General features: G+C 43.8%; 1 protein-coding gene across 1 annotated transcript in view; it reads right to left on the bottom strand.

The window, feature by feature from the left end:
* The window catches only part of LOC135558417 (3',5'-cyclic-AMP phosphodiesterase 4B-like), a 111,184-nt gene extending 86,027 nt beyond the window's left edge, over positions 1-25,157 (bottom strand). Inside the window, exons 1-2 of the mRNA XM_064992203.1 lie at positions 24,361-25,157; positions 555-683 (exon numbers count right to left, since the gene is read on the bottom strand). Coding sequence (XP_064848275.1) covers positions 555-596 — 42 coding nt within the window. The 5' untranslated portion in view covers positions 597-683; positions 24,361-25,157. The remainder of the gene's footprint in view (positions 1-554; positions 684-24,360) is intronic.
* Between the last annotated feature and the right edge of the window lie 2,816 nt (positions 25,158-27,973).

Raw genomic sequence — 27,973 nt, 5'->3', positions numbered from 1 at the left:
ATTTAAGTTTATTTTACATTTGCTAAAATTACTAATAACGTGTTTTTGCTTTGTCATTATGATGTATTGTGATGTCATTATGGTGTATTGTGACGTCATTATGGTGTATTGTGACGTCATTATGGTGTATTGTGACGTCATTATGGTGTATTGTGACGTCATTATGGTGTATCGTGTGTAGATTGATGAAGAAAAAAAAATGATCTAATACATTTTAGAATGAGGCTGTAAAGTAACAAAATGTGGTAAAAGTCAAGGGGTCTGAATACTTTCCAATGCACTGTAGGCACTCTTCATGCAAAGTGTAAGGCTACCGATAAGGCTGTATGGAAGAACTTACTAGCTAGCTAACACTTCCACACTGGGTTTTGTAGCCATTTGAGGGGGAAGCTATAATGCCATTTCACTCAGGGGGGTAAATTATTATCAACAGTAATGAATGGATACATTGCTACATTGTTGCCTTGCAACTGATGACTACCTAAAGCAGACTGCTCCACAACCTGAATGGAACAATACTGTCAAAACAAGGTGTAAGTAGCTAATGTACTCACACCGCCGGGTGACACCGCTAACACACTTCTGCTCTTCTTCATCCTCAGTGGTGTCAATCAGTCAGTCTCTCTCTTCTTTCATAAACTCCTCTTCGGTCCCTTCTTCACTGGGCACCTCTACCAACGCACCTGACCATGGAGAGGGAGGGAGGGAGGGAGGGAGGGAGGGAGGGAGGGAGGGAGGGAGGGAGGGAGGGAGGGAGGGAGGGAGGGAGGGAGGGAGGGAGGGAGGGAGGGAGGGAGGGAGGGAGGGAGGGAAAGAAGACCATTAAGTTAAGTAATCAGACAGTAGTATCCCTTTAAGTGGTGAAGTTATCAGCAGTGGTGGGATGACTTCTGACACAAACCAAGAGCATATAAAAGGCAAGAGGCTACTCTTCTAGGAATTTTACATCACACAGCTATGGTACTGCTTGAGAGTGGAGTGAACACCAGAGCACATGGAGGCTGCTGAGGGGAGAACGGCTCATAGTAAAGGCTGGAATGGAATGGAGTGAATGGAATGGAGTGAATGGAATGGAGTGAATGGAGTGAATGGAATGGTGTGAATGGAGTGAATGGATTGAATGGAATGGAGTGAATGGAATGGAGTGAATGGAATGAATGGAGTGAATGGAATGAATGGAGTGAATGGAATGGAGTGAATGGAATGGAGTGAATGACATGGAGTGAATGGAATGGAGTGAATGGAATGGAGTGAATGAAATGGAGTGAATGGAATGGAGTGAATGGAATGGATGCAGTAGTTTATGTGTCGGGGGGCTGGGGTCAGTTTGTTATATCTGGAGTACTTCTCCTGTCCAATTCGGTGTCCTGTGTGAATCTAAGTGTGCGTTCTCTAATTCTCTCCTTCTCTCTCTCGGAGGACCTGAGCCCTAGGACCATGCCCCAGGACTACCTGACATGATGACTCCTTGCTGTCCCCAGTCCACCTGGCCGTGCTGCTGCTCCAGTTTCAACTGAACCGCGGCCCTAGGACCATGCCCCAGGACTACTTGACATGATGACTCCTTGCTGTCCCCAGTCCACCTGGCCGTGCTGCTGCTCCAGTTTCAACTGTTCTGCCTTATTATTATTCGACCATGCTGGTCATTTATGAACATTTGAACATCTTGGCCATGTTCTGTTATAATCTCTACCCGGCACAGCCAGAAGAGGACTGGCCACCCCACATAGCCTGGTTCCTCTCTAGGTTTCTTCCTAGGTTTTGGCTTTTCTAGGGAGTTTTTCCTAGCCACCGTGCTTCTACACCTGCATTGCTTGCTGTTTGGGGTTTTAGGCTGGGTTTCTGTACAGCACTTTGAGATATCAGCTGATGTACGAAGGGCTATATAAATAAATTTGATTTGATTTGATTTGATTTGAATGGAGTGAATGAAATGGAGTGAATGAAATGGAGTGAATGGAATGGAGTGAATGGAATGAATGGAGTGAATGGAATGGAGTGAATGGAATGAATGGAGTGAATGGAATGGATTGAATGGAATGGATTGAATGGAATGGAGTGAATTGAATGAATGGAGTGAATGGAATGGAGTGAATGGAATGGAGTGAATGGAATAGAGTGAATGGAATGGAATGGAGTGAATGGAATGGAGTGAATGGAATGGAGTGAATGGAATGGAGTGAATGGAATGGAGTGGAGTGAATGGAATGGAGTGAATGAAATGGAGTGAATGAAATGGAGTGAATGGAATGGAGTGAATGGAATGGAGTGAATGGAATGGAGTGAATGGAATGGAATGGAGTGAATGGAATGGAGTGAATGGAAAGGAGTGAATGGAACGGAGTGAATGAAATGGAGTGAATGAAATGGAGTGAATGAAATGGAGTGAATGAAATGGAGTGAATGAAATGGAGTGAATGGAATGGAGTGAATGGAATGAGTGAATGAAATGGAGTGAATGGAATGGAGTGAATGGAATGGAGTGAATGGAATGGATTGAAGTGATTGGAATGGAGTGAATGGAATGGAGTGAATGGAATGGAGTGAATGGAATGGAGTGAATGGAATGGAGTGAATGGATTGGAGTGAATGGATTGGAGTGAATGGATTGGAGTGAATGGAATGGAGTGAATGGAATGGAGTGAATGGAATGGAGTGAATGGAACGGAGTGAATGGAACGGAGTGAATGGAACGGAGTGAATGGAATGGAGTGAATGGAACGGAGTGAATGGAATGGAGTGAATGGAATGGAGTGAATGGAATGGAGTGAATGGAGTGAATGGAACAGAGTGAATGGAACGGAGTGAATGGAATGGAGTGAATGGAATGGAGTGAATGTAATGGAGTGAATGGAATGGAGTGAATGGAATGGATTGAATGGAATGGATTGAATGGAATGGTTTGAAGTGTCTGATACTGTTGCATTCATTCTGTTCCTTTACTTTGAGCCCGTCCTCCCCAATTAAACACAAATGCTTTCACAGCCTCTCTGAACGAGATCTGCCTCTTTCTGTAATACCTTTGGAAGCCCTGCTGTTTACATGACATGCTGGGTCTCTGTAGAAAATTGAGTGAAGTAGAACCATTAGAAAACAATAGGGTTAATCATGAACAAAGTAGGTTGAAGGGTGTGACGGTTAATCAACCCACAGCAATCAATCTTGTACCGTCACACACTGTGCCTGAAGGTCTTGGCCTGTATAGTCTGTAATCTTTGAACTACAGGACTTCAGCTGGGGGCTTGGAAAGAGCTCAATAATAAATCAGGAAAGGGCAGTACATCATTGTGACAGGACAAAGTCAATATCTGACACCATTATGGATTTTTTTTAGTGACAGGGAGAATTTGCGTCATAGTGATAAAGTTGACAAAAAGTCCATATAATATGTTGGCCTGTCTGGTGCTCCAAGGCTCGTGTCGAGGTGAGTGACCTGGAAACACCAGACAGTGGCTCTGCTAGGGGCTATTTCACTGATATTGTAATTATAGGTCATATTTAATAGAAATGTGGAAACATGGACAGTTACTTTAAAGTGGCTATTGTAAACAATTAGGTGGTAGGATCACTGAGAGGTCAGCCCACTCACTCCCTTATCAACTGACCCAGTTGTTAAAATGACCTTACCAGTCCAATACATTGAACTGTACTGCAGTGTCTGACGCTATGATTCACTGTGCCCTTAGCGTAATGGCTGTTGACATTCAACATTGTGTGTTTGTGAATGTGGCCCTAAATTTCATCAGATAGAAATGTTGGAGCGAGTAAACAAGAAAGCAATAGGAGTGCTACTGTATCTGGGGAAATTATATATTGCAGATTTAGAAGCAAATGACTGACTCCGTATATCCGTTATCCATAAAATATCAAGTAGCCTCGTTCAGAATCAGTTTTCTTGCCATTCAGATTCCTACATTTCCCGCAGAACATATTCCACTGTCCTGTGTAGTCGTCATGAAGGAATTCAATAACTATTCAAAATAGATTCTTAAGTTTCATAATTTTATGTTCATTAATGAGGGGAAAAAAATTGCAGTTTTTTTCCTTTTCCTGAAAAGTTTCTGTTTTGGAAATGGGAGGTTTTCATCTGACAGTGACGACATATTGATATACATACAGTTAGGGTCTGTAATGATTGACAGGATGAAAATGAGCAACGACTGTCAAAGAAAAGGCGCAAAACTCGCTCACCTTAAAACATTCTCAGTTTTACTGAAGCAAAAGGTTAAAAGATTCAACTGTTTCGGCTTTCAATGGCCTCCATCTAACCGTTAAATTCAGAATTTCAGCCATTGAATGCCGAAACGTTACGCTTTAAACCTTGCATCAATAAAACAATGCATTTTCTGGCCTCCCGAGTGACACAGTGGACTAAGGCTAGCTGTGCCACTAAAGATCCTGGTTTGAGTCCAGATTCTGTCGCAGCCGGCCGCGACCGGGAGACCCATGGGGCGGCGCACAATTGGCCCAGCGTCGTAAGAGGGAAAGGTTGGCCGGCTGGGATGTCCTTTTCCCATTGTGCTCTCGGGACTCCTGTGGCGGGCTGGGCGCATGCACATTGATACGGTCACCAGGTGTACGATGTTTCCTCCGACACATTAGTGCGGCTGGCTTCCGGTTTAAGTAGGCATTTTGTCAAGAAGCAGTGCGGCTTGGTTGGGTTGTGTTTCGGAGGACGCACGGTTCTAGACCTCCACCTTTCCCAAGTCAGTATGGGAGTTGCAGCGATGGGACATGACTGTAACTACCAGTTGGATACCACGAAATTGGGGAGAAAAAAAAGTTATATATATATATATATATATATTATAAAAAACAATGCATTGTGTTGCACCTTTTCCTTTCTACAATCTTAATATATATATATATTATTGAACTTAAAATATATGTATTATTGAACTTTTATTTAACTAGGCAAGTCAGTTAAGAACAAATTAGTATTTAAAATGATGGCCTACCCCGGAACCACATTCATTTCTAATGTAACGCTGAGTTTTTCTTGCAGCATTGCGTTGCAGAGCCAGTTGCAGTGCGTTCTGTGGTGCATAGGATGGATGTATTGAACGTATGTGTCGACGGCTTGACAGAAAGGGTAGCAGAAGGTGAATATCTAACTTCTGTTGCACACATCCAGATGACGCTGCGTACCACTGTAGGTCTGATCGAGGCGCAAAGCTTTGATCACACAGAGTCATTGCGCAAAATAGTATTTATTTAATATTTATTTAACTAGACAAATCAATGACAGCCTACACCAGCCAAATCTGGGACAATTGTGCGCCACCCTATGGGACTCCCAATCACGTCCGATTTTGATACAGCCTATAATCGAACCAGAGTGTCTGTAGTGACGCCTCTACCACTGAGATGCAGTGCCTTTAGACCGCTGCGCCACTCTGGAGCCCGATGACTCTATAAAATAAATAATTCAAACACAAAAACGCATAACCTTAAATGAGAACCAATTCACTGTCAGGGTGCTTGTGGCAAATTGCCTTTGGTGCGCTTGAGAGCCTTTCTCATTCGCTCGCAGTCACCACCAGCAGTCTCTCGTCCATCAAACGTCAAGTTCTTCAGATATTCTTCAGATATTTTCATCTGCTCACTGTCAATTAAGACCCAGCACAGAGCACGCCAACAGAGCCTTCAGCGTTTCATCCACATAAACCACTTACAGATGTATTCGGTAAAGGCATACCCAGATATGATTTGGCAGACACATCAAAAGCAAAACCGGTGTGAAAAGCATTACTAGACATCGAAATTTTTTTGTATTTTATTAGGATCCCCATTAGTTGTTGCAAAAGCAGCAGCTACTCTTCCCCGGGGTCCAACACAAAACATGATACATAATACAGCACGACATAATAGAGAACATCAATAGACAAAAACGGCTCAAGGACATAACTACATAACTGTTTTAAAAAGGCACACGTAGCCTACATATCAATACATACACACAAACTATCTAGGTCACATAGGCGTTGTGCCTCGAGGTGTTGCTTTATCTGTTTTTTGTTTTTTTAACCAGGTTTGTTGTTTATTTGAGCAATATGAGATGGGAGGAACATTGTTTTTATATCCATCGATAGCAGAGGTGGGCAATTCCAGTCCTCGGGGGCCTGATTGGCGTCACAGCCCCAGCTAACACACCTGACTCCAATAATCACCTAATCATGATCTTCAGTTTAGAATTGAATCAGTTTAATCAGCTGTGTTTTCTGGGAAGGAGAAAAAGCGGGACACCAATCAGGCCCTGGTTTACAATGACGGCCTACCGGGGAACAGTGGGTGAACTGCCTTGTTCAGGGGCAGAACGACAGGTTTTTACCTTGTCAGCTCAAGGATTCAATCCAGCAACCTTTCGGATACTGGGCCAATGCTCTAACCACTAGGCTACCTACCGCGCCTCCACTCTAACCACTAGGCTACCTGCCACCCCTCCACTCTAACCACTAGGCTACCTGCCACCCCTCCACTCTAACCACTAGACTCCCTGCCGTCCCTCCACTCTAACCACTAGGCTACCTGCCATCCATCCACTAGGCTACCTGCCCCCCCCACCACTCTAACCACTAGACTACCTGCCGTCCCTCACACTAACCACTAGACTACCTGCCGTCCCTCCGCTCTAACCACTAGGCTACCTGCCATCCATCCACTCTAACCACTAGGCTACCTGCCCCCCCCCCACCACTCTAACCACTAGGCTACCTGCCCCCCCCCACCACTCTAACCACTAGACTACCTGCCGTCCCTCCACACTAACCACTAGGCTACCTGCCCCCCCCCACCACTCTAACCACTAGGCTACCTGCCCCCCCCACCACACTAACCACTAGACTACCTGCCGTCCCTCCACACTAACCGCTAGATTACCTGCCGTCCCTCCACTCTAACCACTAGACCACCTGCCGTCCCTCCACTCTAACCCCTAGACTACCTGCCGTCCCTCCACTCTAACCACTAGACTACCTGCCGTCCCTACACACTAACCACTAGACTACCTGCCATCCCTCCGCTCTAACCACTAGATTACCTGCCGTCCCTCCACTCCAACCACTAGACTACCCGCCACCCCTCCACACTAACCACTAGACTACCTGCCGTCCCTCCACTCTAACCACTAGACTACCTACCGTCCCTCCACTCTAACCACTAGACTACCTGCCGTCCCTCCACTCTAACCCCTAGACTACCTGCCGTCCCTCCACTCTAACCACTAGGCTACCTGCCGTCCCTCCGCTCTAACCACTAGACTACCTGCCGTCCCTCCACTCTAACCACTAGACTACCTGCCATCCCCATCTGGATGCTTTGATCTTGTGTCAAGGTGATGAGAAAAGGTGGGAAATGACAAAGGTTTCATGTGGAGGTTCATCAACTCAAAGACCACACCCCACTACAGCATGAGGAATCATCATACCCTCAACATCAAGACCACCTCTACATGGACTGCCTGTTGATGTGGAAGGGACCAGTTACCATGGCAACGGGGCACTTAAATGCACCGGGCAAAATGCATGATCACTCGCCGGGGACGTTCAAGTGGCAGGTAAGGGTTAGTGGATTATATTTTTACCCCAGCGCATAAAATGGCTCCGCAATACCCTAAATATGGATCTGTAGTTCAGTCGGCATCAGTGCTTGACTTGGACTGAAATAGGTTCAAATCAAATCACATTTTATTTGTCACCGAATACAACAGTTGTCGACTGTACAGTGAAATGCTTACTTACAGGCCCTTAACTAACAATGCAGTAAAAAATTAAATTAAAACAAATAAAAAGAGAAATAAAAGTAACAAATAGGACATAAAATAAATAAATAAAAAGGACATGATGCTATTTCAAATTGTTGAGAGGTCTGGCTTTCTGAGGCTGATAAAGGAGAGGTCTGGCTTTCTGAGGCTGATAAAGGAGAGGTCTGGCTTTCTGAGGCTGATAAAGGAGAGGCCTGGCTTTCTGAGGCTGATAAAGGAGAGGTCTGGCTTTCTGAGGCTGATAAAGGAGAGGTCTGGCTTTCTGAGGCTGATAAAGGAGAGGCCTGGCTTTCTGAGGCTGATAAAGGAGAGGCCTGGCTTTCTGAGGCTGATAAAGGAGAGGCCTGGCTTTCTGAGGCTGATAAAGGAGAGGTCTGGCTTTCTGAGGCTGATAAAGGAGAGGTCTGGCTTTCTGAGGCTGATAAAGGAGAGGCCTGGCTTTCTGAGGCTGATAAAGGAGAGGCCTGGCTTTCTGAGGCTGATAAAGGAGAGGTCTGGCTTTCTGAGGCTGATAAAGTTTGCTGCTAATTTTGTTTGTTTATTTGATTTGCTTACTTGAGGTTGTGTTCATTAAAACCTGCACTGGGGAAACATTTACTTCTCATGGCCACATGGTGCCATCTTTAGTGTTATTATGTTAAATGTATACGCACACAAAAAGCGCATAGTGTTGCTAATTTTATTTTTGTTTGCTGGTTTTCAATATAAAACTTGGTGAAACTATTTCAGTGTCAGTACTCTTTCAACATTTCCAGTACATTTGAACAATACCGTAATAACACTGATAGTACTGATAACTGTTAACACAAACACTGATAGTACTGATAACACTGTTAACACTGATAACACTGATAATTGTTAACACTGATAACTGTTAGTACTGATAATGGTTAACACTGATAGTACTGATAATGGTTGACACTGATAGTACTGATAACACTGATAGTACTGATAACACTGATATCACTGTTAACACTGATAGTACTGATAACACTTAACACTGATAGTACTGATAACACCGTTAACACTGATAGTACTGATAACACCGTTAACACTGATAGTACTGATAACACCGTTAACACTGATAGTACTGATAACACCGTTAACACTGATAGTACTGATAACACTGTTAACACTGTTAACACTGATAGTACTGATAACACTGATAACACTGATAACACTGATAACACTGATAACACTGATAGTACTGATAGTACTGATAACACTGATAACACTGATAACACTGATAGTACTGATAGTACTGATAACACTGATAGTACTGATAACACTGATAACACTGATAGTACTGATAACACTGTTAACACTGATAACACTTAACACTGATAACACTTAACACTGATAACACTGTTAACACTGATAGTACTGATAGTACTGATAGTACTGATAACACTGATAGTACTGATAACACTGATAGTACTGATAACACTGTTAACACTGATAGTACTGTTAACACTGATAACACTGATATCACTGATAACCGTTATCAGTGTTAAGTGTTATCAGTACTATCAGTGTTAACAGTTATCAGTGTTAACAGTATTATCAGTGTTAACAGTGTTATCAGTACTATCAGTGTTAACAGTGTTATCAGTACTATCAGTGTTAACAGTGTTAACAGTGATATCATTGTTAACCATTATCAGTGTTAACCGTTATCAGTGTTAACAGTGATATCATTGTTAACCATTATCAGTGTTAACCGTTATCAGTGTTAACAGTGTTATCAGTGTTATCAGTGTTAACAGTTATCAGTACTATCAGTGTTATCAGTGCTATCAGTGTTAACACCGATAACGGTTAACACTAACGTTAACACTGATAACAGTTAACACTGATAACACTGATAGTACTGATCTCACTGTTAACGCTGATAACACTGTTAACACTGATAACACTGATAACACTGTTACCACTGATAACACTGATAACACTGATAACACTGATAGTACTGATAACTGTTAACACTGATAACACTTAACACTGATAACACTGTTAACACTGATAACGGTTAACACTGATAACTGTTAACACTGATAATACTGTTAACACCGATAGTACTGATAACCGTGACCATTTTATACTGTTTCATCTCTACTCAACACTAGTGAGATTCATGTCGCCTACGGTAGGGCCTACAGTATTTAGAAAAATATGACGTGACTCTCTGCCAATAATTACATATAGAGGATTGGAGGATTCTAAATTAAAACCAAAAGCCACCTCATGGGTCTCCCGGTGCCGGCCGGCACGGGTATCTGGAGCAACGCATTTTGCATTGCGATGCGGTGACGTAGACAGCTGAACCACTGGGGAGGCCCCATCCACAAAGTATCAAGATACAGAGAGCTGTTGGTAAAGGTTTATTGTCCTGCCAATAACCCATAATGGGCTATAATAATACTGTACATGGTGTCCAGGTCAGGATAACCAAAACAATTCTTTATTAAAGACTATCAGAAAGAATGTTGATACTTATTTATTTTGATCCAAAGCCATGAATGAGTGAGTCACTCAGCTTTATGTCGCTGCTGAGGCTATATGACTGTGCCATCAACTTGACAATATACAGTGCCTTGCGAAAGTATTCGGCCCCCTTGAACTTTGCGACCTTTTGCCACATTTCAGGCTTCAAACATAAAGATATAAAACTGCATTTTTTTGTGAAGAATCAACAACAAGTGGGACACATTCATGAAGTGGAACGACATTTATTGGATATTTCAAACTTTTTTAACAAATCAAAAACTGAAAAATTGGCCGTGCAAAATTATTATTATTATTATTAAAATAATGATATTTTGGAGGTTATTTCGTTTTCAAGAAAACAAAAGTGAGAGATTGTAATCTGAATAAAGGCCAAATAAATATTTGTAAATGCCAAAACATTTATTTCTGTTTTTAGAGGGGGAGAAAGGCTGGACCAGTTGTGTGTAGCCCTATGGGACTCCCAATCATAATCGGATGTGATACATAATCACAATAATACTTATTGTTGTATTATTTGTTTGGTCTTTTCTGGTGGATTAAACTGAAACTGCAACCAATCACGGCCAGTTGTGATACAGCCAATTTAACTAAGAAATACATTTGACGATAGAATTCTCCCCCTACCCTCCTTCGATGCAAGTCTGTTTTCCAGCTACCGGCTAATAGCCATAATGGCGCTGTACAACGTGACCGCGTGTGTGTATGAAAGATAATTTTCAGTATGCAACCATTTGTTTACCTTCAATAGACAACTTTGTTCCAATATTTCTGTAATTCAGTGATATCTATTCCCACAGTAATTTGCTATGGATCCATAACTAAATAAACAAACATTGGCATTTTGAAAGTGTATTTCTATCACTCGCTAAGAACAGCGGGAACGTTTCTCTAGTCAGCTCCATTATTAGTGCATTATTAGGGCCCACCCCCACCACGCCCACGGGCTAGGTCCGTCTTCTGTGCGCGGCTCTGAGGCCCATCCCGTGACCCCAGCAGCTGGAGAACTGCAAGTCCCATTATGCTCCACTCGGGAGCCATGACCAATATATAAATATTGTCCTGCTTATAACAGGGTTAATAATATATCTGTGAGAATATCCAACTGGCTTTTATAGAATTCTAAATTATTATTAATAATAATAATAATAAATAATAAATCTCTTTGATTAAAAAAATAACAATATTTTGGACATGATTTTGTTTACAAATAACGAAAAATGATTGAGAAAAAGGCCATTCTTGAACACGGGGTGAGACATTGTTAGTAATTTGTAAATAAAGCCAGTTTGTTATTTAGAATGATTTATTTATATTTTTAGAGAGAGAAACCAAAAACCTAGTCATCTCATGGTTCACTCAGTCAAGGCCGGCACGGGTATTGAACCAGCATCTGTAGCAACACAGCTTGCACTGCTATGCAGTGTCTTAGACCGTTGCAACACTCAGCCACTGTACAATGTGACCTGTCGGGAGTAGGCTACAATACTACAGTAAGAGCAAAAATAATCCTAACAAAATAAAATTAGTGTAACAACAGTTTTAGTAAGTAATACTGAAGTAGTGCACAATTATCCGTTTCTATTTAGGTTTATGTCACTCATTCATTGTCAGTTAGAGGCACAGAAGGACCCAAAAGCATAATCAGTGCTCTAACTCCCCGTTGTGGTGGTCTGGAACAATGAAGTGGTGACGCAGGGTACCGTACTAAACCACAAATGACCTCTAAGTCCCACAGAATAATCGCAAAACTTTTAGTGGAGCAACCACTGTATATTCCATGTGCGGCACGTTATGCTTTCATGCCCTGCCTCCAGTCCACTTACCGATATCTGAACAAGAGAGCCTCATCGAAATTGCGACAAGAGGTTCTGTGAAAATTAAATTCAATCAGAAGCCACTGCCAGATTTCTGGATTGGACTGCGCTCAGAGTATCCTCTCTTGGCAAATCACGCTGTTAAGACATTATGTGAGAGTGGGTTCTCAGCCCTCACCAGCATGAAAACTAAATACAGGCACAGACTGTGTGGAAAATGATTTAAGACAGACTCTTTCTCCAATACAACCTAACATTGCAGTTATGTGCATCCTTTCAAGCACACCCTTCTCATTAACCTGTGGTGAGTTATTCACGATGAACAAATAAGGTTTTATATGTAAGATGGTTAAATAAAGAGCAAAATGATTATTGTTATTATTTGTGCCCTGGTCCTATAAGAGCTCTGTCACTTTCCACAAGCCGGGTTGTGACAAAAACTCACACTCATTCTTATGTTTAATACATGTATCGTATAGTGTGTGCGTGGCAGGCTTACAATGATGTCAAAAACAACAACATATGAGTGTGCGCTGACCCTGGTGCTAGAGGGGGTACAGCTGGAGGTTGAATGTTTGAAGGGGTACGGGAACCATAGATCTAAGGCTAACTGCTGTCAAATGCCGCCTCCGTGTAAATTAGCACGCCAAGACACACACTAAATGATGGGGTACACGCAGAGGACGAATTGACATAAGTTAACAAGGGGGGTGGTATTAGTTGTGTAGGGGTGGTGGTGTTGGACGGTTCTGTTAACGTGGGTTTTTTAGTCAACAAGGGGGATGGTATTAGTTGTGTAGGGGTGGTGGTGTTGGGCGGTTCTGTTAACGTGGGTTTTTTAGTCAACAAGGGGGATGGTATTAGTTGTGTAGGGGTGGTGGTGTTGGGCGGTTCTGTTAACGTGGGTTTTTTAGTCAACAAGGGGGGATGGTATTAGTTATGTAGGGGTGGTGGTGTTGGGCGGTTCTGTTAACGTGGGTTTTTTAGTCAACAAGGGGGATGGTATTAGTTATGTAGGGGTGGTGGTGTTGGGCGGTTCTGTTAACGTGGGTTTTTTAGTCAACAAGGGGGGACGCCAAACACCCCCGATCTCCACTCAAATCCCCTGCGTCGTAAATAACCATTTGAGACCTGAATTCACATGAACTAACAATAGGATATCTGTTGTCGTACACCAGAGGGGCTTCAGAGCTCAGTCAGACAATACCAATATCAGATGAGACCTCAATCATAATGTTTACAGTAAAGAGAAAACATCCTCTGCCTCACAAGACACAAGTCTACAAAGGAAGACTGTGTAGAGGGTGAGGCAATGCCCAACACACACTCCAGGTCATTGGGCACCCAGTCACCCATACAAAGATTGCTTTTGTGAAACCAAAACAAAGGAGTTTAAAGACATCATGTGTTCAATTGCGTTAACATTACGTTCAAATACCATGTGAAGAACAGTGAATGCATTCAAGGCTATCTTGGCACAATCATTAATATTAATTCACTTATGTTTGGGGGTATATGATACATCTTTATCGGTCCTTGAGGAAAAGGCACCGTCTGCACGATAAAAAAATCATTATGTGGAAATCAAACCAAAGAGGAATCGTCTTCCGTTGCTGCATGGGGTACTAAACTAGAATTGACTTGGCCATATCCATGGATTAGTAGCAGATTATAATTGCATGGGGTACTGAACTAGAATTGGCATGGCCATATTCATGGATTAGTAGCAGATTATAATTGCATGGGGTACTAAACTAGAATTGGCTTGGCCATATTCAGGGATTAGTAGCAGATTATAATTGCATGGGGTACTAAACTAGAATTGGTTTGGCCATATTCAGGGATTAGTAGCAGATTATAATTGCATGGGGTACTAAACTAGAATTGGCTTGGCCATATTCAGGGATTAGTAGCAGATTATAATTGCATGGGGTACTAAACTAGAATTGGCTTGGCCATATTCAGGGATTAGTAGCAGATTATAATTGCATGGGGTACTAAACTAGAATTGGCTTGGCCATATTCAGGGATTAGTATCAGATTATAATTGCATGGGGTACTAAACTAGAATTGGCTTGGCCATATTCAGGGATTAGTAGCAGATTATAATTGCATGGGGTACTAAACTAGAATTGGCTTGGCCATATTCAGGGATTAGTAGCAGATTATAATTGCATGGGGTACTAAACTAGAATTGGCTTGGCCATATTCAGGGATTAGTATCAGATTATAATTGCATGGGGTACTAAACTAGAATTGGCTTGGCCATATTCAGGGATTAGTATCAGATTATAATTGCATGGGGTACTAAACTTGAATTGACAGATTATAATTGAGGACAGATCTGTGCCCTTTAAGACATTAAATGGCTAGAGTTCCAGCTTTCCATTAATCATCTATATCGTAAAGGACCATTCGACAAAACTGAAAAAATATAGCAAGCTAAAGACCTCCTTTTGCAAGTGGAAAGAAAACAGTCGACAGAAACTTACTAGCTATGTTAGCCTACTGGACTGATAGAGAGCTACTGGACTGATAGAGAGCTACTGGACTGATAGAGAGCTACTGGACTGATAGAGAGCTACTCTCTCAAGTTCTTGTTGGGGGGAGTGACTCTGAATTTACAATGGCCCCAAGTCTTTATATATATATTTCTTGTGCTTTATGATATTTGTCTCATGACTCCTGTGTGCTTTGTTGACTATGAACTTGCTTGTTCACCCAACTGTGGGACAGACTGTTTGTTTCCACACTTGGGACTCGGACTCTCTATTGGATACACGGACTCTTGGCCTCCCATCCTATTCTAACCACCTCTCGCCAGCTTTGTATTCATGTTATCTGATGAAATTGCTGTAAAATATGATCTTGTTTCCTTCTGATGCACATTAAAATGTCATAACAAAGCTCACCCTGACCTCTATATACAGTGGGGCAAAAAAGTATTTAGTCAGCCACCAATTGTGAAAGTTCTCCCACTTAAAAAGATGAGAGAAGCCTGTAATTTTCATCATAGGTACACTTCAACTATGACAGACAAAATGAAAAAGAAAATCCAGAAAATCACATTGTAGGATTTTTTATGCATTTATTTGCAAATGATGGTGGAAAATAAGTATTTGTCATGTTTGACAGTCTCCTGGAGGGGAAGGAGTCTCTCAAAGAAATGACTATATCACAGTCTGCCAATATGGACAGCCCCATCAAGAGGATCCTCCTGGATGATGTATTTTGGGAGAGAGTGGTAAGCAGCCTGAAACCTATAGCAGTAGCCACTGCACAGATTGAGGGAGACAATGTCATCCGGTTTGATGTTCAGACTGCTTGCAGATGTAAGAGAAGAAATCCGCACTGCCCTGCCCACTTCACTGTTGCTCCAAGCAGAGGAAACTGCAGTTCTGAAATACATCAAAAAGCGTGAAGACTACTACTGCCTGAAGCTCATACACGCCACAGCGTACATGTTGGACCCCAAGTATGCTGGCAAGGAGCATCCTGTCTGGTGCAGAGATCAACAAGGCCTATGGTGTCATCACTACCGTGTCTCGCCACCTTGGCCTGGATGAGGGCAAGGTTCTTGGCAGTCTGGCAAAGTACACTTCCATGCGAGGGCTTTGGGATGGAGATGCAATATGGCAGTCGTGCCAACATCTCATCAGCCACCTGGTGGAAGGGACTTTGTGGATCTGCGGCTCTTTACCCTGTTGCCTCCATCATCCTCCAAATCCCACCAACATCAGCCGCCTCAGATAACAACTGGTCCTTGTTTGGGAACACACACACCAAAACACTCAACAGGCTGACCAATACAGGGGTTGAAAAATTGGTGGCCATCCGGGCAAATTTGAGGCTTTTCGACCCTGACAACGAGTCTCAACAAGGTTGGAAAGTGACAGTGAAGATGAGACCTCAGAGTCTGATGTTCAAGAGGTGGACATTGAGGAGGTCCAGGGAGAAGACATGGAAGCCTGAGAGGGAGACAACCAAAGCTTTAGTTTCTAGACTATCATTTTATTATATGTTGAAAACATTTTTGGGAGATGTGATGGATCATTGGGGATCATTCAATATTCCCTTTATTTTGTTGTTCAGTGAAATCATCCCATGTGAAGAGTCAACTCATTTAATTAAAGTTCAATTCATAAATGTTTTATTTATTTTTTCTATTGGAAGGATTTAATAATTTGCAATTATGTCTACTTATGATAAGGTAAAATGTTTATGTTTCTGTCTCCATAGGATATGGTATATATATATCCAATGCAAAAAACATCTCCATTTAAATGGTATTAATATTACATTTGCATATATTTCCGTTAATTCCCATATATTCCCATTAATTCCCATGGAAAGTTTCCACCTCTGAATATTCCCCAAAATGTGCAACCCTACAAAGCAAAAACAGGTTTTTAGAATTTTTTTCAAATGTTAAAAAAAAAAGATATCACATTTTACATAAGTATCAAATTCTATTTGTCACACCTGCCCGAATAGAACAGGTGTACACCTTACAGTGAAATGCTTAATTACAAGCCCTTAACCAACAATGCAGTTAAGAAAATATTTACTAAATAAACTAAAGTAAAAATTTTTTTTAAATTGTTTAGCTTTACTCAGCACTTTGTTAAAGCACCTATGGCAGCAACTAGAGCCTAGAGTCTTCATGGGTATGACGCTACAAGCTTGACACACCTGTATTTGGGGAGTTTCTCCCATTTTTCTCTGCAGATCCTCTCAAGCTCTGTCAGGTTGGATGGGGAGCGTTACTGCACAGCTATTTTCAGTTCACTCCAAAGATGTTAGATCGGGTTCAAGTCCGGGCTCTGGCTGGGCCACTCAAGGACATTCAGAGACTTGTTCCAAAGCCACTCTTGAGTTGTCTCGGCTGTGTGCTTAGGGTCATTGTTCTGTTGGAAGGTGAACCTTCATCCCAGTCTGAGGACCTGATCGCTCTGGAGGAGGTTTTCATCAAGGATCTCTCTGTACTTTGCTATGTTGATTTTGCCTTGATCTATACTAGTCTCCCAGTCTCTGCTGTTGGAACACATCCCCACAACATGATGCTGCCACCACTATGCTTCACTGTAGTGATGGTGTCAGGTTTCCTCCAGACGTAATGTTTGGCATTCAGGCCAACGAGTTCAATCTTGGTTTCAGCAGACCAGAAATTCTTGTTTCTCATTGTGTGAGAGTCTTTAGGTGCCTTTTGGCAAACTCCAAGCAGGCTGTCATGTGCCTTTCACTGAGGAGTGGCTTCCATCTAGCTGCAGAGATGGTTGTCCTTCTGGAAGGTTCTCCCATCTCCACAGAGGGACTCTAGAGCTCTGTCAGAGTGACCATCGGGTTCTTGGTCACCTCCCTGACCAAGGCCCTTCTACCCCGATTGCTCAGTTTGGTCGGGCAGCTAGCTCTAGGAAGAATCTTGGTGATTCCAAACTTCTTCCATTTAAGAATGATGGAGGCCACTGTGTTCTTGTGGACCTTCAATGGTGCAGAAATGTTTTGGTACCCTTCCCCAGATCTGTGCCTCGTCAAAATCCTGTCTCGGAGCGCTACTGACAATTCCTTCAACCTCATGGCTTGGTTTTTGCTGTGACATGCACTGTTAACTGGTGGAACCTTTTATAAACAGTTGTGTGCTTTTCCAAATCTGTACATTGATGATCCTATCTAGACCTAATCTATTTCAGAAGATCGGCACGGACTGCAATGCATATCGCAAAGGGTCAATTTCAAGTCTCATAGCAAAGGGTCTGAATACTTACGTAAATAAGGTATCAGTTTTTTATTTTAAATAACATTGCAAACATTTCCAAAAACTTGTTTTTGCTTTGTCATTATGTGGTATTGTGTGTAGATTGCTAAGGATGTTTTATTTATTTAATCCATATTAGAATAAGGCTGTAAAATAACATTTGGAAAAACTCAAGGTGTCTGAATACTTTCTGAAGTATATTAAAATAATTGTATCACGGGAAACCTGTTTAATGTTACAGAAGTTAAAGGATGTATTCATAAATTATATCTAATCATCTCAGCCTATCAATCCCAATGTCAACTGCCTCCGGATCATGAATTGAAACATGTTATCCCAATTTACTTTCTTGATTGATGACGTTTTTTATTTTATTTTATTGACCATGGATCAATTACTGTACATTGAATTATCCTCTCTAGACCTAATCTATTTCAGGAGATCGGCACTGACTGCAACGCATATCACAAAGGCTCAAAGCCAAAAGTCATAGCACATGACCTTTGTCGGCCACTTAAAACATTGTGACCACAAATCCCAAGACAGTTGACTGGTCTTCAACGTTTGGCCTGTTATAGACATCAATAAGTGTTTCCAAGTGTCTCGAAAATGCTTATCTACATGCCAACAAGACAGAAAGACAACACGCAGACAAAGACAGGGACAGCAGTTTGTTTCTTCAAACAGAGACAGAATTAGCCATGCTTGATGGAAAGAGAGAGCAGGGAGATGTAGGCCACTTACAGATGGCACAGACAGACAGACAGACAGACAGACAGACAGACAGACAGCTACAGACAGCGAGAGAGAGAGACACAAAGACGGAGAGGGAACGAGAGACAGAGAGACAGCCGTGTGTAGCAGCTGTGAGATGAGATATTGCTGGGCTACTGTATATGGCACAGCCTGGACAAGACAGACTACCCCAGGGCACTGCCAGAGATGCCAGGGTTGTTAACTAGTTTTGGCCATGTTGGAACCAAATGTTCCATGACAATAAAATTGTAATTTACATCCTTAGTAAAATGTAATAATCTTTGAACTATGGGTGCCAAAATGGTCAAACACTCAAACTGAGCTGTACATCTACAGAGCTCTGTGATGACTGACACTTGTCTCCTCCAAATGAGTCCCAAAGCAAGCCAATAGGATTGGCATGATTCCACATTCCCAATGACAATATATATATATTTTTTTAGGACATATAGTATGCCAGTTTTGGGATCTTTTTGGATTCATTTTCTGCAGTAGACCCATTGAGTACCCACACAAAGCATGTGCTTACTACCTGTCCTCTCTGGGCAAAGCTTTAATGTGCACAAAAATGTGTACAATCAAGATCACTTTATTGATCAATTACACACAAGGTCCAACTGAAATCTGACCTCGGCTTTTGATCCAACCCCTCCAACACACACAAAGAGAGAGAGAGAGATGCTGATAGATGCTGCCATACGGCCAGCTGTGTTGTGATGGGTTAAGTGCCTTGCTCAAGGGCACAATGGCATCGAGCATTTGACACCAGCGATCCTCCGGTTGCCAGCTCAATTCCAGACAGACTTTTCCCATCGCACATTGAACCGGAAACCCTCCGGGTGCCGGCTGGCTCGCCTCTCTCCCCACTAGGCCACCAACTGTCCCCTTTTCTAGAGCACTCGTCTCTAAGACTATTGGCCATTAAACTTCTCCACCAACGGGAGAACAGTACGGTAGGGACTAATTCATCACAGGATTTTAGTGTGCTTAACGCAGAGCGCTGTGGCTAAGTGACCCGGCCACAGGAAAATCTAATTGCGCATTTATGATCTGGGTGAGTTATCGTCTGATAGGAGAGCTGAATAAGCACAATAAAATCAGCATGGTAACTAAGTCTGTCTCTGCCTAACACACATTTTTGATCTATCATATTGAGGGCAACACATTAAAACTCCATTGAGGTAACACTGATTTAATATACTGACAGTGTAAGAACTTAAGTCAATGACCTCCATTCAATGGCTGTGGTCTGTGTTGCCTGACGGATTAAAACCCCTCCTGAGTCACAGTGTCAGACAGAGAAGTATAACGGAGGAATCGTCAACCGGGAGACAAGGTGTGGGGCAAGTCCCATGTGAATTTCACTAGATGACATGTACTGAAATCAGGTCCACGACACCTCAAAATGTCTGCAGATGGGAACATAATGCAAAGTGCGGCTTTGGCCGACCTACCAAGCATCTGTCAAAGCTTCAGCTATGCGAATCCATATGTGAATCAAATGTACAGTTGAAGTCGGAGGTTTACGTACTCCTTAGCCAAATACATTTAAAAACTCAGTTTTTCACAATTCCTGACATTTAATCAGAGTAAAAAAATCCCTGTATTAGGTCAGGTAGGATCACCACTTTATTGTAAGAAATGTCAGAATAATAGTAGAGAGAAATTTATTTCAGCTTTTATTTCTTTCATCACATTCCCAGTGGGTCAGAAGTTTACATACACTCAATTAGTATTTGGTAGCATTGCCTTTAAACTGTTGAACTTGGGTCAAACGTTTCTGGTAGCCTTCCACAAGCTTCCCACAATAAGTTGGGTGAATGTTGGCCCATTCCTCCTGACAGAGCTGGTGTAACTGAGTCAGGTTTGTAGGCCTCCTTGCTCGCACATGCTTCTCAGTTCTACACACAAATGTTCTATAGGATTGAGGTCAGGGCTTTGTGATGGCAACTCAAATAGCTTGACTTTGTTGTCCTTAAGCCCTTTTAACGCAACTTTGGAAGTATTGTCCATTTGTCACCCAGCTTTAACTTCCTGACTGATGTCTTGAGATGTTGCTTCAATATAGCCACATCCTTTTCCTCCCTCATGAAGCCATCTATTTTGTGAAGTGCACCAGTCCCTCCTGCAGCAAGGCACCCCCACAACATGATGCTGCCACCCTGTGCTTCACGGTTGGGATGGTGTTCTTCGGCTTGCAAGCCACCCCCTTCTTCCTCCAAACATAATGATGGTCATTAAGGCCAAACAGTTCTATTTTTGTTTCATCAGACCAGAGGACAATTCGCCAAAAAGTACGATCTTTGTCCCCATGTGCAGTTGCAAACCGTAGTCTGGCTTTTTTATGGCGGTTGTGGAGCAGTGGCTTCTTCCTTGCTGAGTGGCCTTTCAGGTTATGTCGATATAGGACTCGTTTTTACTGTGGATATATAGATTTGTACCCGTTTCCTACAGCATCTTCACAAGGTCCTTTGCTGTTGTTCTGGGATTGATTTGCACTTTTCGCACCAAAGTACATTCATCTCTAGGAGACAGAACGCATCTCCTTCCTGAGCGGTATGACGGCTGCATGGTCCCATGGTGTTTATACTTGCGTGCTATTGTTTGTAGAGATGAACGTGGTATCTTCAGGTGTTTGGAAATTGCTCACAAGGATGAACAAGACTTGTGGAGGTGCACAATCTTTTTTCTGTGGTCTTGGCTGATTTTTTTTGATTTTCCCATGTCAAGCAAAGAGGCACTGAGTATGAAGGTAGGCCTTGAAATATGTCCACAGGTACACCTCTAATTGACTCAAATGGTGTCAGTTACATTCTAAAGCCGTGACATCATTTTCTGGAATTTTCCAAGCTGTTTAAAGGCACAATCAACTTAGTGTATGTAAACTTCTGACCCACTGGAATTGTGATACAGTGAATTATAAGTGAAATAATCTGTCTGTAAACAATTGTTGGAAAAATGACGTGTCATACACAAAGTAGATGTCCTAACCGACTTGCCAAACCTATAGTTTATTGACAAGAAATTTGTGGAGTGGTTGATAAGCTAGTTTTAGTGACTCCAACCTAAGTGTATGTAAACTTCCGACTTCAACTGTACCATAGATGGCCTTTAGGCAAAGTCCAAAAACATATTCCCTCTGTGCATATATTTTGATACGTCAAAAGGCACCACTATGATGCTTCAGCTCCAGCAGCCACAGACTTGATATTTCATATCAGAGACCAGCCTGAGACGGAGTGGGGATCTGGGATTTCATTCTCACTCCCCTGACTTAGGGCTGGGACTATGACCTTATAACCGACGGTTATGGATGAAGACCAGGGCTCTAGCCCTTTTGGGGCCCTAAGCTAAAACATGGACTCTTTAACAAAGTGATGAAACTTTGTAGCTCCTTTCTGAAACAAGCAAACAAGTTTTGCACGAGCACACATACAACTAGAATGAATAGAATGGGCTTGGAAGTTGGAACCTCTAACCCGCGTTTTGAATGGTCAACTCATGGGTACAGTGCATTCGGAAAGTATTCAGACCCCTTGACTTGATCCACATTCTGTTACGTTACAGCCTTATTCTAAAATATATATATTTTTTTTAAATACTGAATCTACACACAATGCCCCTTAATGACAGGGCAAAAACAGGTTTTTCAAAATGTTTGCAAATTTATTTTAAAAATTCAATTACTTCAATATCACAATTACATAGGTAATCAGACCATTTACTCAGTACTTTGTTGAAGCACTGACGGCAGCGATTACAGCCTTGAGTCTTCTTCTTCCTGTTCACATTGACGGAGCTGACGAGGAGCGGGCCGAGAGCTTCAAGTCCCTCAGTGTCCACATCACTAAGGATCTGTCATGTTCCAAACACACCAGCACAGTCGTGAAGAGGACACGACAACACATTTTCTCACTCAGGAGGCTGAAAAGAGCCCTCAGATCCTTAAAAACATATACAGCTGCGCCATTGAGAGCATCTTGACTGGCTGCATCACTGCTTTGTTATGGCACCTGCTTAGGAGCCGACACAGGGCTCTAGATGCAGGGGTGGACAACTCCAGTCCTTGGGGGCCTGATAGGTGTCACTGTTTCTCCATCCCTAGAAAACACAGCTGATTAAACTGATTACATTCTAAACTGAAGATCATGATTAGGTGATTATTGGAGTCAGGTGTGTTAGCTGGGGCAAAACTGTGACACCAATCAGGCCCCCAAGGACTGAAATTGCCCACTCCTGCGACTAGAGGGTAGTGTGTGCGGGCAGACCAGTACATCACTGGGGCCGAACCTGCCATACAGGACATCAATACCAGGCGGTGTCTTTAGACACCCAAGTCATTAGACTGTACTGCTACAGCACGGCAAGATGTACTGATGCACCAAGTCTGGTATCAGCAGGACCCTGAACAGCTTCTACCCCTAAGCCATAATACTGCTAAATAGTTAGTCTGGGTCGCTATTTGGTTAACTATTTCACCATCTGCATTGACACTTTTTGCACTAAATTTTGAGACTCGTCAAATACCCTGCTGCTGCTACAGTTAATTTTCTGTCACTTTAATCCTAGTTATATGTACATATCTATCTCCATTACCTCGTAGCCATGCACATCAACTTGTTACTGGTACCTCTTCTATATAGTCATCATTACTCATTGTGTATCTATTGTTACTTTCATTATTACGTGTTTTACATTTCTATTATTTCTCTCTGCATTGTTGGGCAGGGCCTTAGGTAAGCATTTCCCTGTTCGTCCACATCTGTAGTTTATGAAGTATAAAATTGGATTTAACCTTGTGTGTTAGAGATACACCCTTCTCCATCACTTTAGGGTAATTGCCTAAATGAGGGCTGCAAAGTATATTGAAAGCTGTTGCTTCCACACAGGTGTGTTTCCTGAGATAATCTAGCAATTAACATCGCAACGTGGCTATGTGTAAAAATGCTGGCTGGATAGACCATTATTTTGGCTATGCCCACATGACTGCCGACTCAGGGCATTGACTGTTTTGATGCGCATGAAAACCATATGGCCGTCTCAGTCACCAGAGCTCAACCCAATTGAACACTTTCCCCCACCATCAACAAAGCACCAGACGATGGACTTTCTTGTGGAAATACGTTGTCGCATCCGTCCAATAGAGTTCCAGTGGAATCGATGCCAAGGTGCATTGAAGCTGTTCTGGCTCGTGGTGGCACAACGCCCTATAAAGACTCGGTTTGTTTTCCCTTTATTTTGGTAGTTACTTTTACCCTTCAATAAACTTGTCTTCTCTCATTAGTTTAACCTAATGGTCGCATACTCAGTGAAAGGCACCGATGTACGCTGTTTTAGGTGAAATAGTTATATGCAAAACAGACAACCTAGTAACCTACACAAGATTATGGGATGAGATGAACAGAAAGCAGTCCTCAAACTATCTATTTGAGATGTTAGCATACCTAGGCTACACTGTAGCAACTTCTAATTTATCCACACCTTGGTAATAGTCGAATGCAAGATGACATTTGTTACCACCGGGCAACATCTACGTAGAAAAACTAACAACGTGAGGTGCATGGACGACAACTACAGGTTTCTGGACTTGAAAGGGACAACATGGGTGAGTTAATGGTTTAGAATACATATTATTAGATAAGGTAGACAGGCCTACGTACAGCTACGTCTATGATATGTTAAAATCATCCTCAGCCCCTCGAACAAAAGCGAACCCCACCACACACACACACACACACACACACACAAAGTAGAAGACGCCTTACCCGGAGAGTCGTCCACTTTATAAGATTACTCAAGTGTATTTATGAACATACGGTCCAGTCTCTGTTAACCGTTTTGACTTCAGCGCACTATCCTATGTGCTCCGTCGCGTTGTTCTCTCTAATCATGGTGGATTTTGGTCGCTCTCAGGACCTTTTTAGCTATGATGCAGACTACAGACGAAACACACCCCTGAATCCCACTCGCTCTCTCTGACAGTTGTCCGTGCTTCCCCACTCGCTCTCTCTGGCGGTTGCCCGTGCTTCCCCACTCGCTCTCTCTGGCGGTTGCCCGTGCTTCCCCACTCGCTCTCTCTGGCGGTTGCCCGTGCTTCCCCACTCGCTCTCTCTGGCGGTTGCCCGTGCTTCCCCACTCGCTCTCTCTGACAGTTGTCCGTGCTTCCCCACTCGCTCTCTCTGGCGGTTGCCCGTGCTTCCCCACTCGCTCTCTCTGACGGTTGCCCGTGCTTCCCCACTCGCTCTCTCTGGCGGTTGCCCGTGCTTCCCCACTCGCTCTCTCTGGCGGTTGCCCGTGCTTCCCCACTCGCTCTCTCTGACGGTTGCCCGTGCTTCCCCACTCGCTCTCTCTGGCGGTTGCCCGTGCTTCCCCACTCGCTCTCTCTGGCGGTTGCCCGTGCTTCCCCACTCGCTCTCTCTGACGGTTGCCCGTGCTTCCCCACTCGCTCTCTCTGGCGGTTGCCCGTGCTTCCCCACTCGCTCTCTCTGGCGGTTGCCCGTGCTTCCCCACTCGCTCTCTCTGGCGGTTGCCCGTGCTTCCCCACTCGCTCTTTCTGTTGTTGTTGACCAGCGTCGCTCTCTCCCTCCCTCTTTTAGTGTTGATGCTGGCCAGCCGACAGAAGAAATTACACCAAACTGACATCATCAGCATTCATGAATGTGATAGGTTCTCAGTCAATCCAGCTGCCATCCAGCCAGGCTATTAAAAATATCCTGCAGTCATTATACTGCATTAGCCATCCCACATAGCAGGGCCACCCAGTGTCCTAACCTTCCCTGCATATCTCACCTCATCTAGATTGCTGAGATTTTGGATCCAGCAGAGGCCACTGGCCAGGATATCGAGCTACGGGGTGAATTTTCCCCCAGGTGCAGATCTAGGATCAGCTTCCCTTGCCCCAAATCCTAACCTTAACCATTAGTTGGGGAAATACAAAACTGACCCAAGATCTGTGTCTAGGGGCAACTTCACCCTACTCCAAAGGCAGGCACCTGCATGGTAACTGTGAGCACTGGCTATAACCATCTGTTTATACCGTTTGAGGAGTTATGATGTTCAAGGCTCGGGCCGTGCAAACAGTTTTGAATTATATGCTGTTGCCAGGCAACAGTTGTCCCAGGTGCCAATGATGAATGGTCTTTCCAGGGCCCCTTCTTTTTCATCCTACTCCCTGACCTACATAGTACCCGTCAATCACATATGTACAGGCACGCGCGACACACACACAAACAAACATGTACGCTCACACACACAGTATATCATTGTGTCTTCGATATCTGCCTCAGAGGCTCCTCAAGTCTGAACAGCCCGATGACCAGAATCGTATGGGCCCTGGGTAAACTATCACAACGTACTGAAGTTTATGCTTGACGTATACGAACCCCATCCGGCCTTGCAGCTTTGAATTGCTCCATGACTGCATCCCAAACGGCATCGTGTTCCCCACATACAGTAGTGCACTGCTTTTGACCAAAGCCCTCATGGAGGTATTCACAGCTTCCAGGCCAGATGGGGTTAGCACCTCTGACAAATCAACAGTATATTGCTTTATCTGACCCTGGTAAACTCCATCATGATGCCTTAAATCATTCATCCAACTGCACCTTCATCTCTTTCACACACACACACACACACACACACACACACACACACACACTCTCTCTTTCTCTCCTACAGTCTCCTCTCTCTCTCTCTCTCTGACAGAACAAAATGGATATCGTGAACAGAGCCACCAGTCAAGTTCCACCCGGCATCAATGTTTCCCGACCAAATAAGGCCATGTCTGTCTGATAATACAATCCCTCGATCCTGCGTCATCACACTCCCATTCACAGCCCAACGCATCCTACAAATCAATGACATGCCAATTCTGATACACCCAAAGCACAGTGACGTGTGTATCATTAAATCTCCCCTTTGTCTTATTAAACGTTGCTAAACACAAAGTGGCAACATAAAGACAGCCTGAAATAAAACAGCCATTGATTTCTATCTAATTAAATAAACATTAAACACGTAATCATGTTTCTTTTACTTCGTTGGTGAATTGAATTGGCATTGAATTCGTCATGTAAATAAGTTGAATTGTGCCTCCAGGACATCTGTGCGTTTGAGGAAGATCATAAAGGACTCGAGCCACAGACTTTTCACTGTTACCATCTGCCGAGTGGTATTGGAGCATCGGGTCTCGGACGAACAGGCTCCGAGACAGCTTCTACCGCCAGGCCATCAGACTGCTGAACAGCTAACCCTCGCTGTCTCCCTGCGCAGACATGCACCTTAGACCCTCGCTGTCTCCCTGCACAGACATGCACCTTAGACCCTCGCTGTCTCCCTGCGCAGACATGCACCTTAGACCCTCGCTGTCTCCCTGCGCAGACATGCACCTTAGACCCTCGCTGTCTCCCTGCGCAGACATGCACCTTAGACCCTCGCTGTCTCCCTGCGCAGACATGCACCTTAGACCCTCGCTGTCTCCCTGCGCAGACATGCACCTTAGACCCTCGCTGTCTCCCTGCGCAGACATGCACCTTAGACCCTCGCTGTCTCCCTGCGCAGACATGCACCTTAGACCCTCGCTGTCTCCCTGCGCAGACATGCACCTTAGACCCTCGCTGTCTCCCTGCGCAGACATGCACCTTAGACCCTCGCTGTCTCCCTGCGCAGACATGCACCTTAGACCCTCGCTGTCTCCCTGCGCAGACATGCACCTTAGACCCTCGCTGTCTCCCTGCGCAGACATGCACCTTAGACCCTCGCTGTCTCCCTGCGCAGACATGCACCTTAGACCCTCGCTGTCTCCCTGCGCAGACATGCACCTTAGACCCTCGCTGTCTCCCTGCGCAGACATGCACCTTAGACCCTCGCTGTCTCCCTGCGCAGACATGCACCTTAGAGCCAAGCTGTCTCCCTGCGCAGACATGCACCTTAGAACCTAGCTGCACCTCAGAACCTAGCTGCACCTTAGACCCTAGCTGCACCTTAGACCCTAGCTGCACCTTAGAGCCTAGCTGCACCTTAGAGCCTAGCTGCACCTTAGAGCCTAGCTGCACCTTACACCCTAGCTGCACCTTAGACCCTAGCTGCACCTTAGAGCCTAGCTGCACCTTAGAGACGAGCTGCACCTTAGAGCCTAGCTGCACCTTAGACCCTAGCTGCACCTTAGAACCTAGCTGCACCTTAGAGACGAGCTGCACCTTACACCCTAGCTGCACCTTAGACCCTAGCTGCACCTTAGAACCTAGCTGCACCTTAGAGCCTAGCTGCACCTTAGAGACGAGCTGCACCTTAGAGCCTAGCTGCACCTTAGAGCCTAGCTGCACCTTAGACTCTAGCTGCACCTTAGAACCTAGCTGCACCTTAGAACCTAGCTGCACC

The sequence above is a fragment of the Oncorhynchus masou genome, chromosome 17, assembly GCF_036934945.1.
Source record: "Oncorhynchus masou masou isolate Uvic2021 chromosome 17, UVic_Omas_1.1, whole genome shotgun sequence".
NCBI classification, from domain to species: Eukaryota; Metazoa; Chordata; class Actinopteri; order Salmoniformes; family Salmonidae; genus Oncorhynchus; species Oncorhynchus masou.
This window is presented reverse-complemented; position numbering and strand designations above follow the sequence as displayed.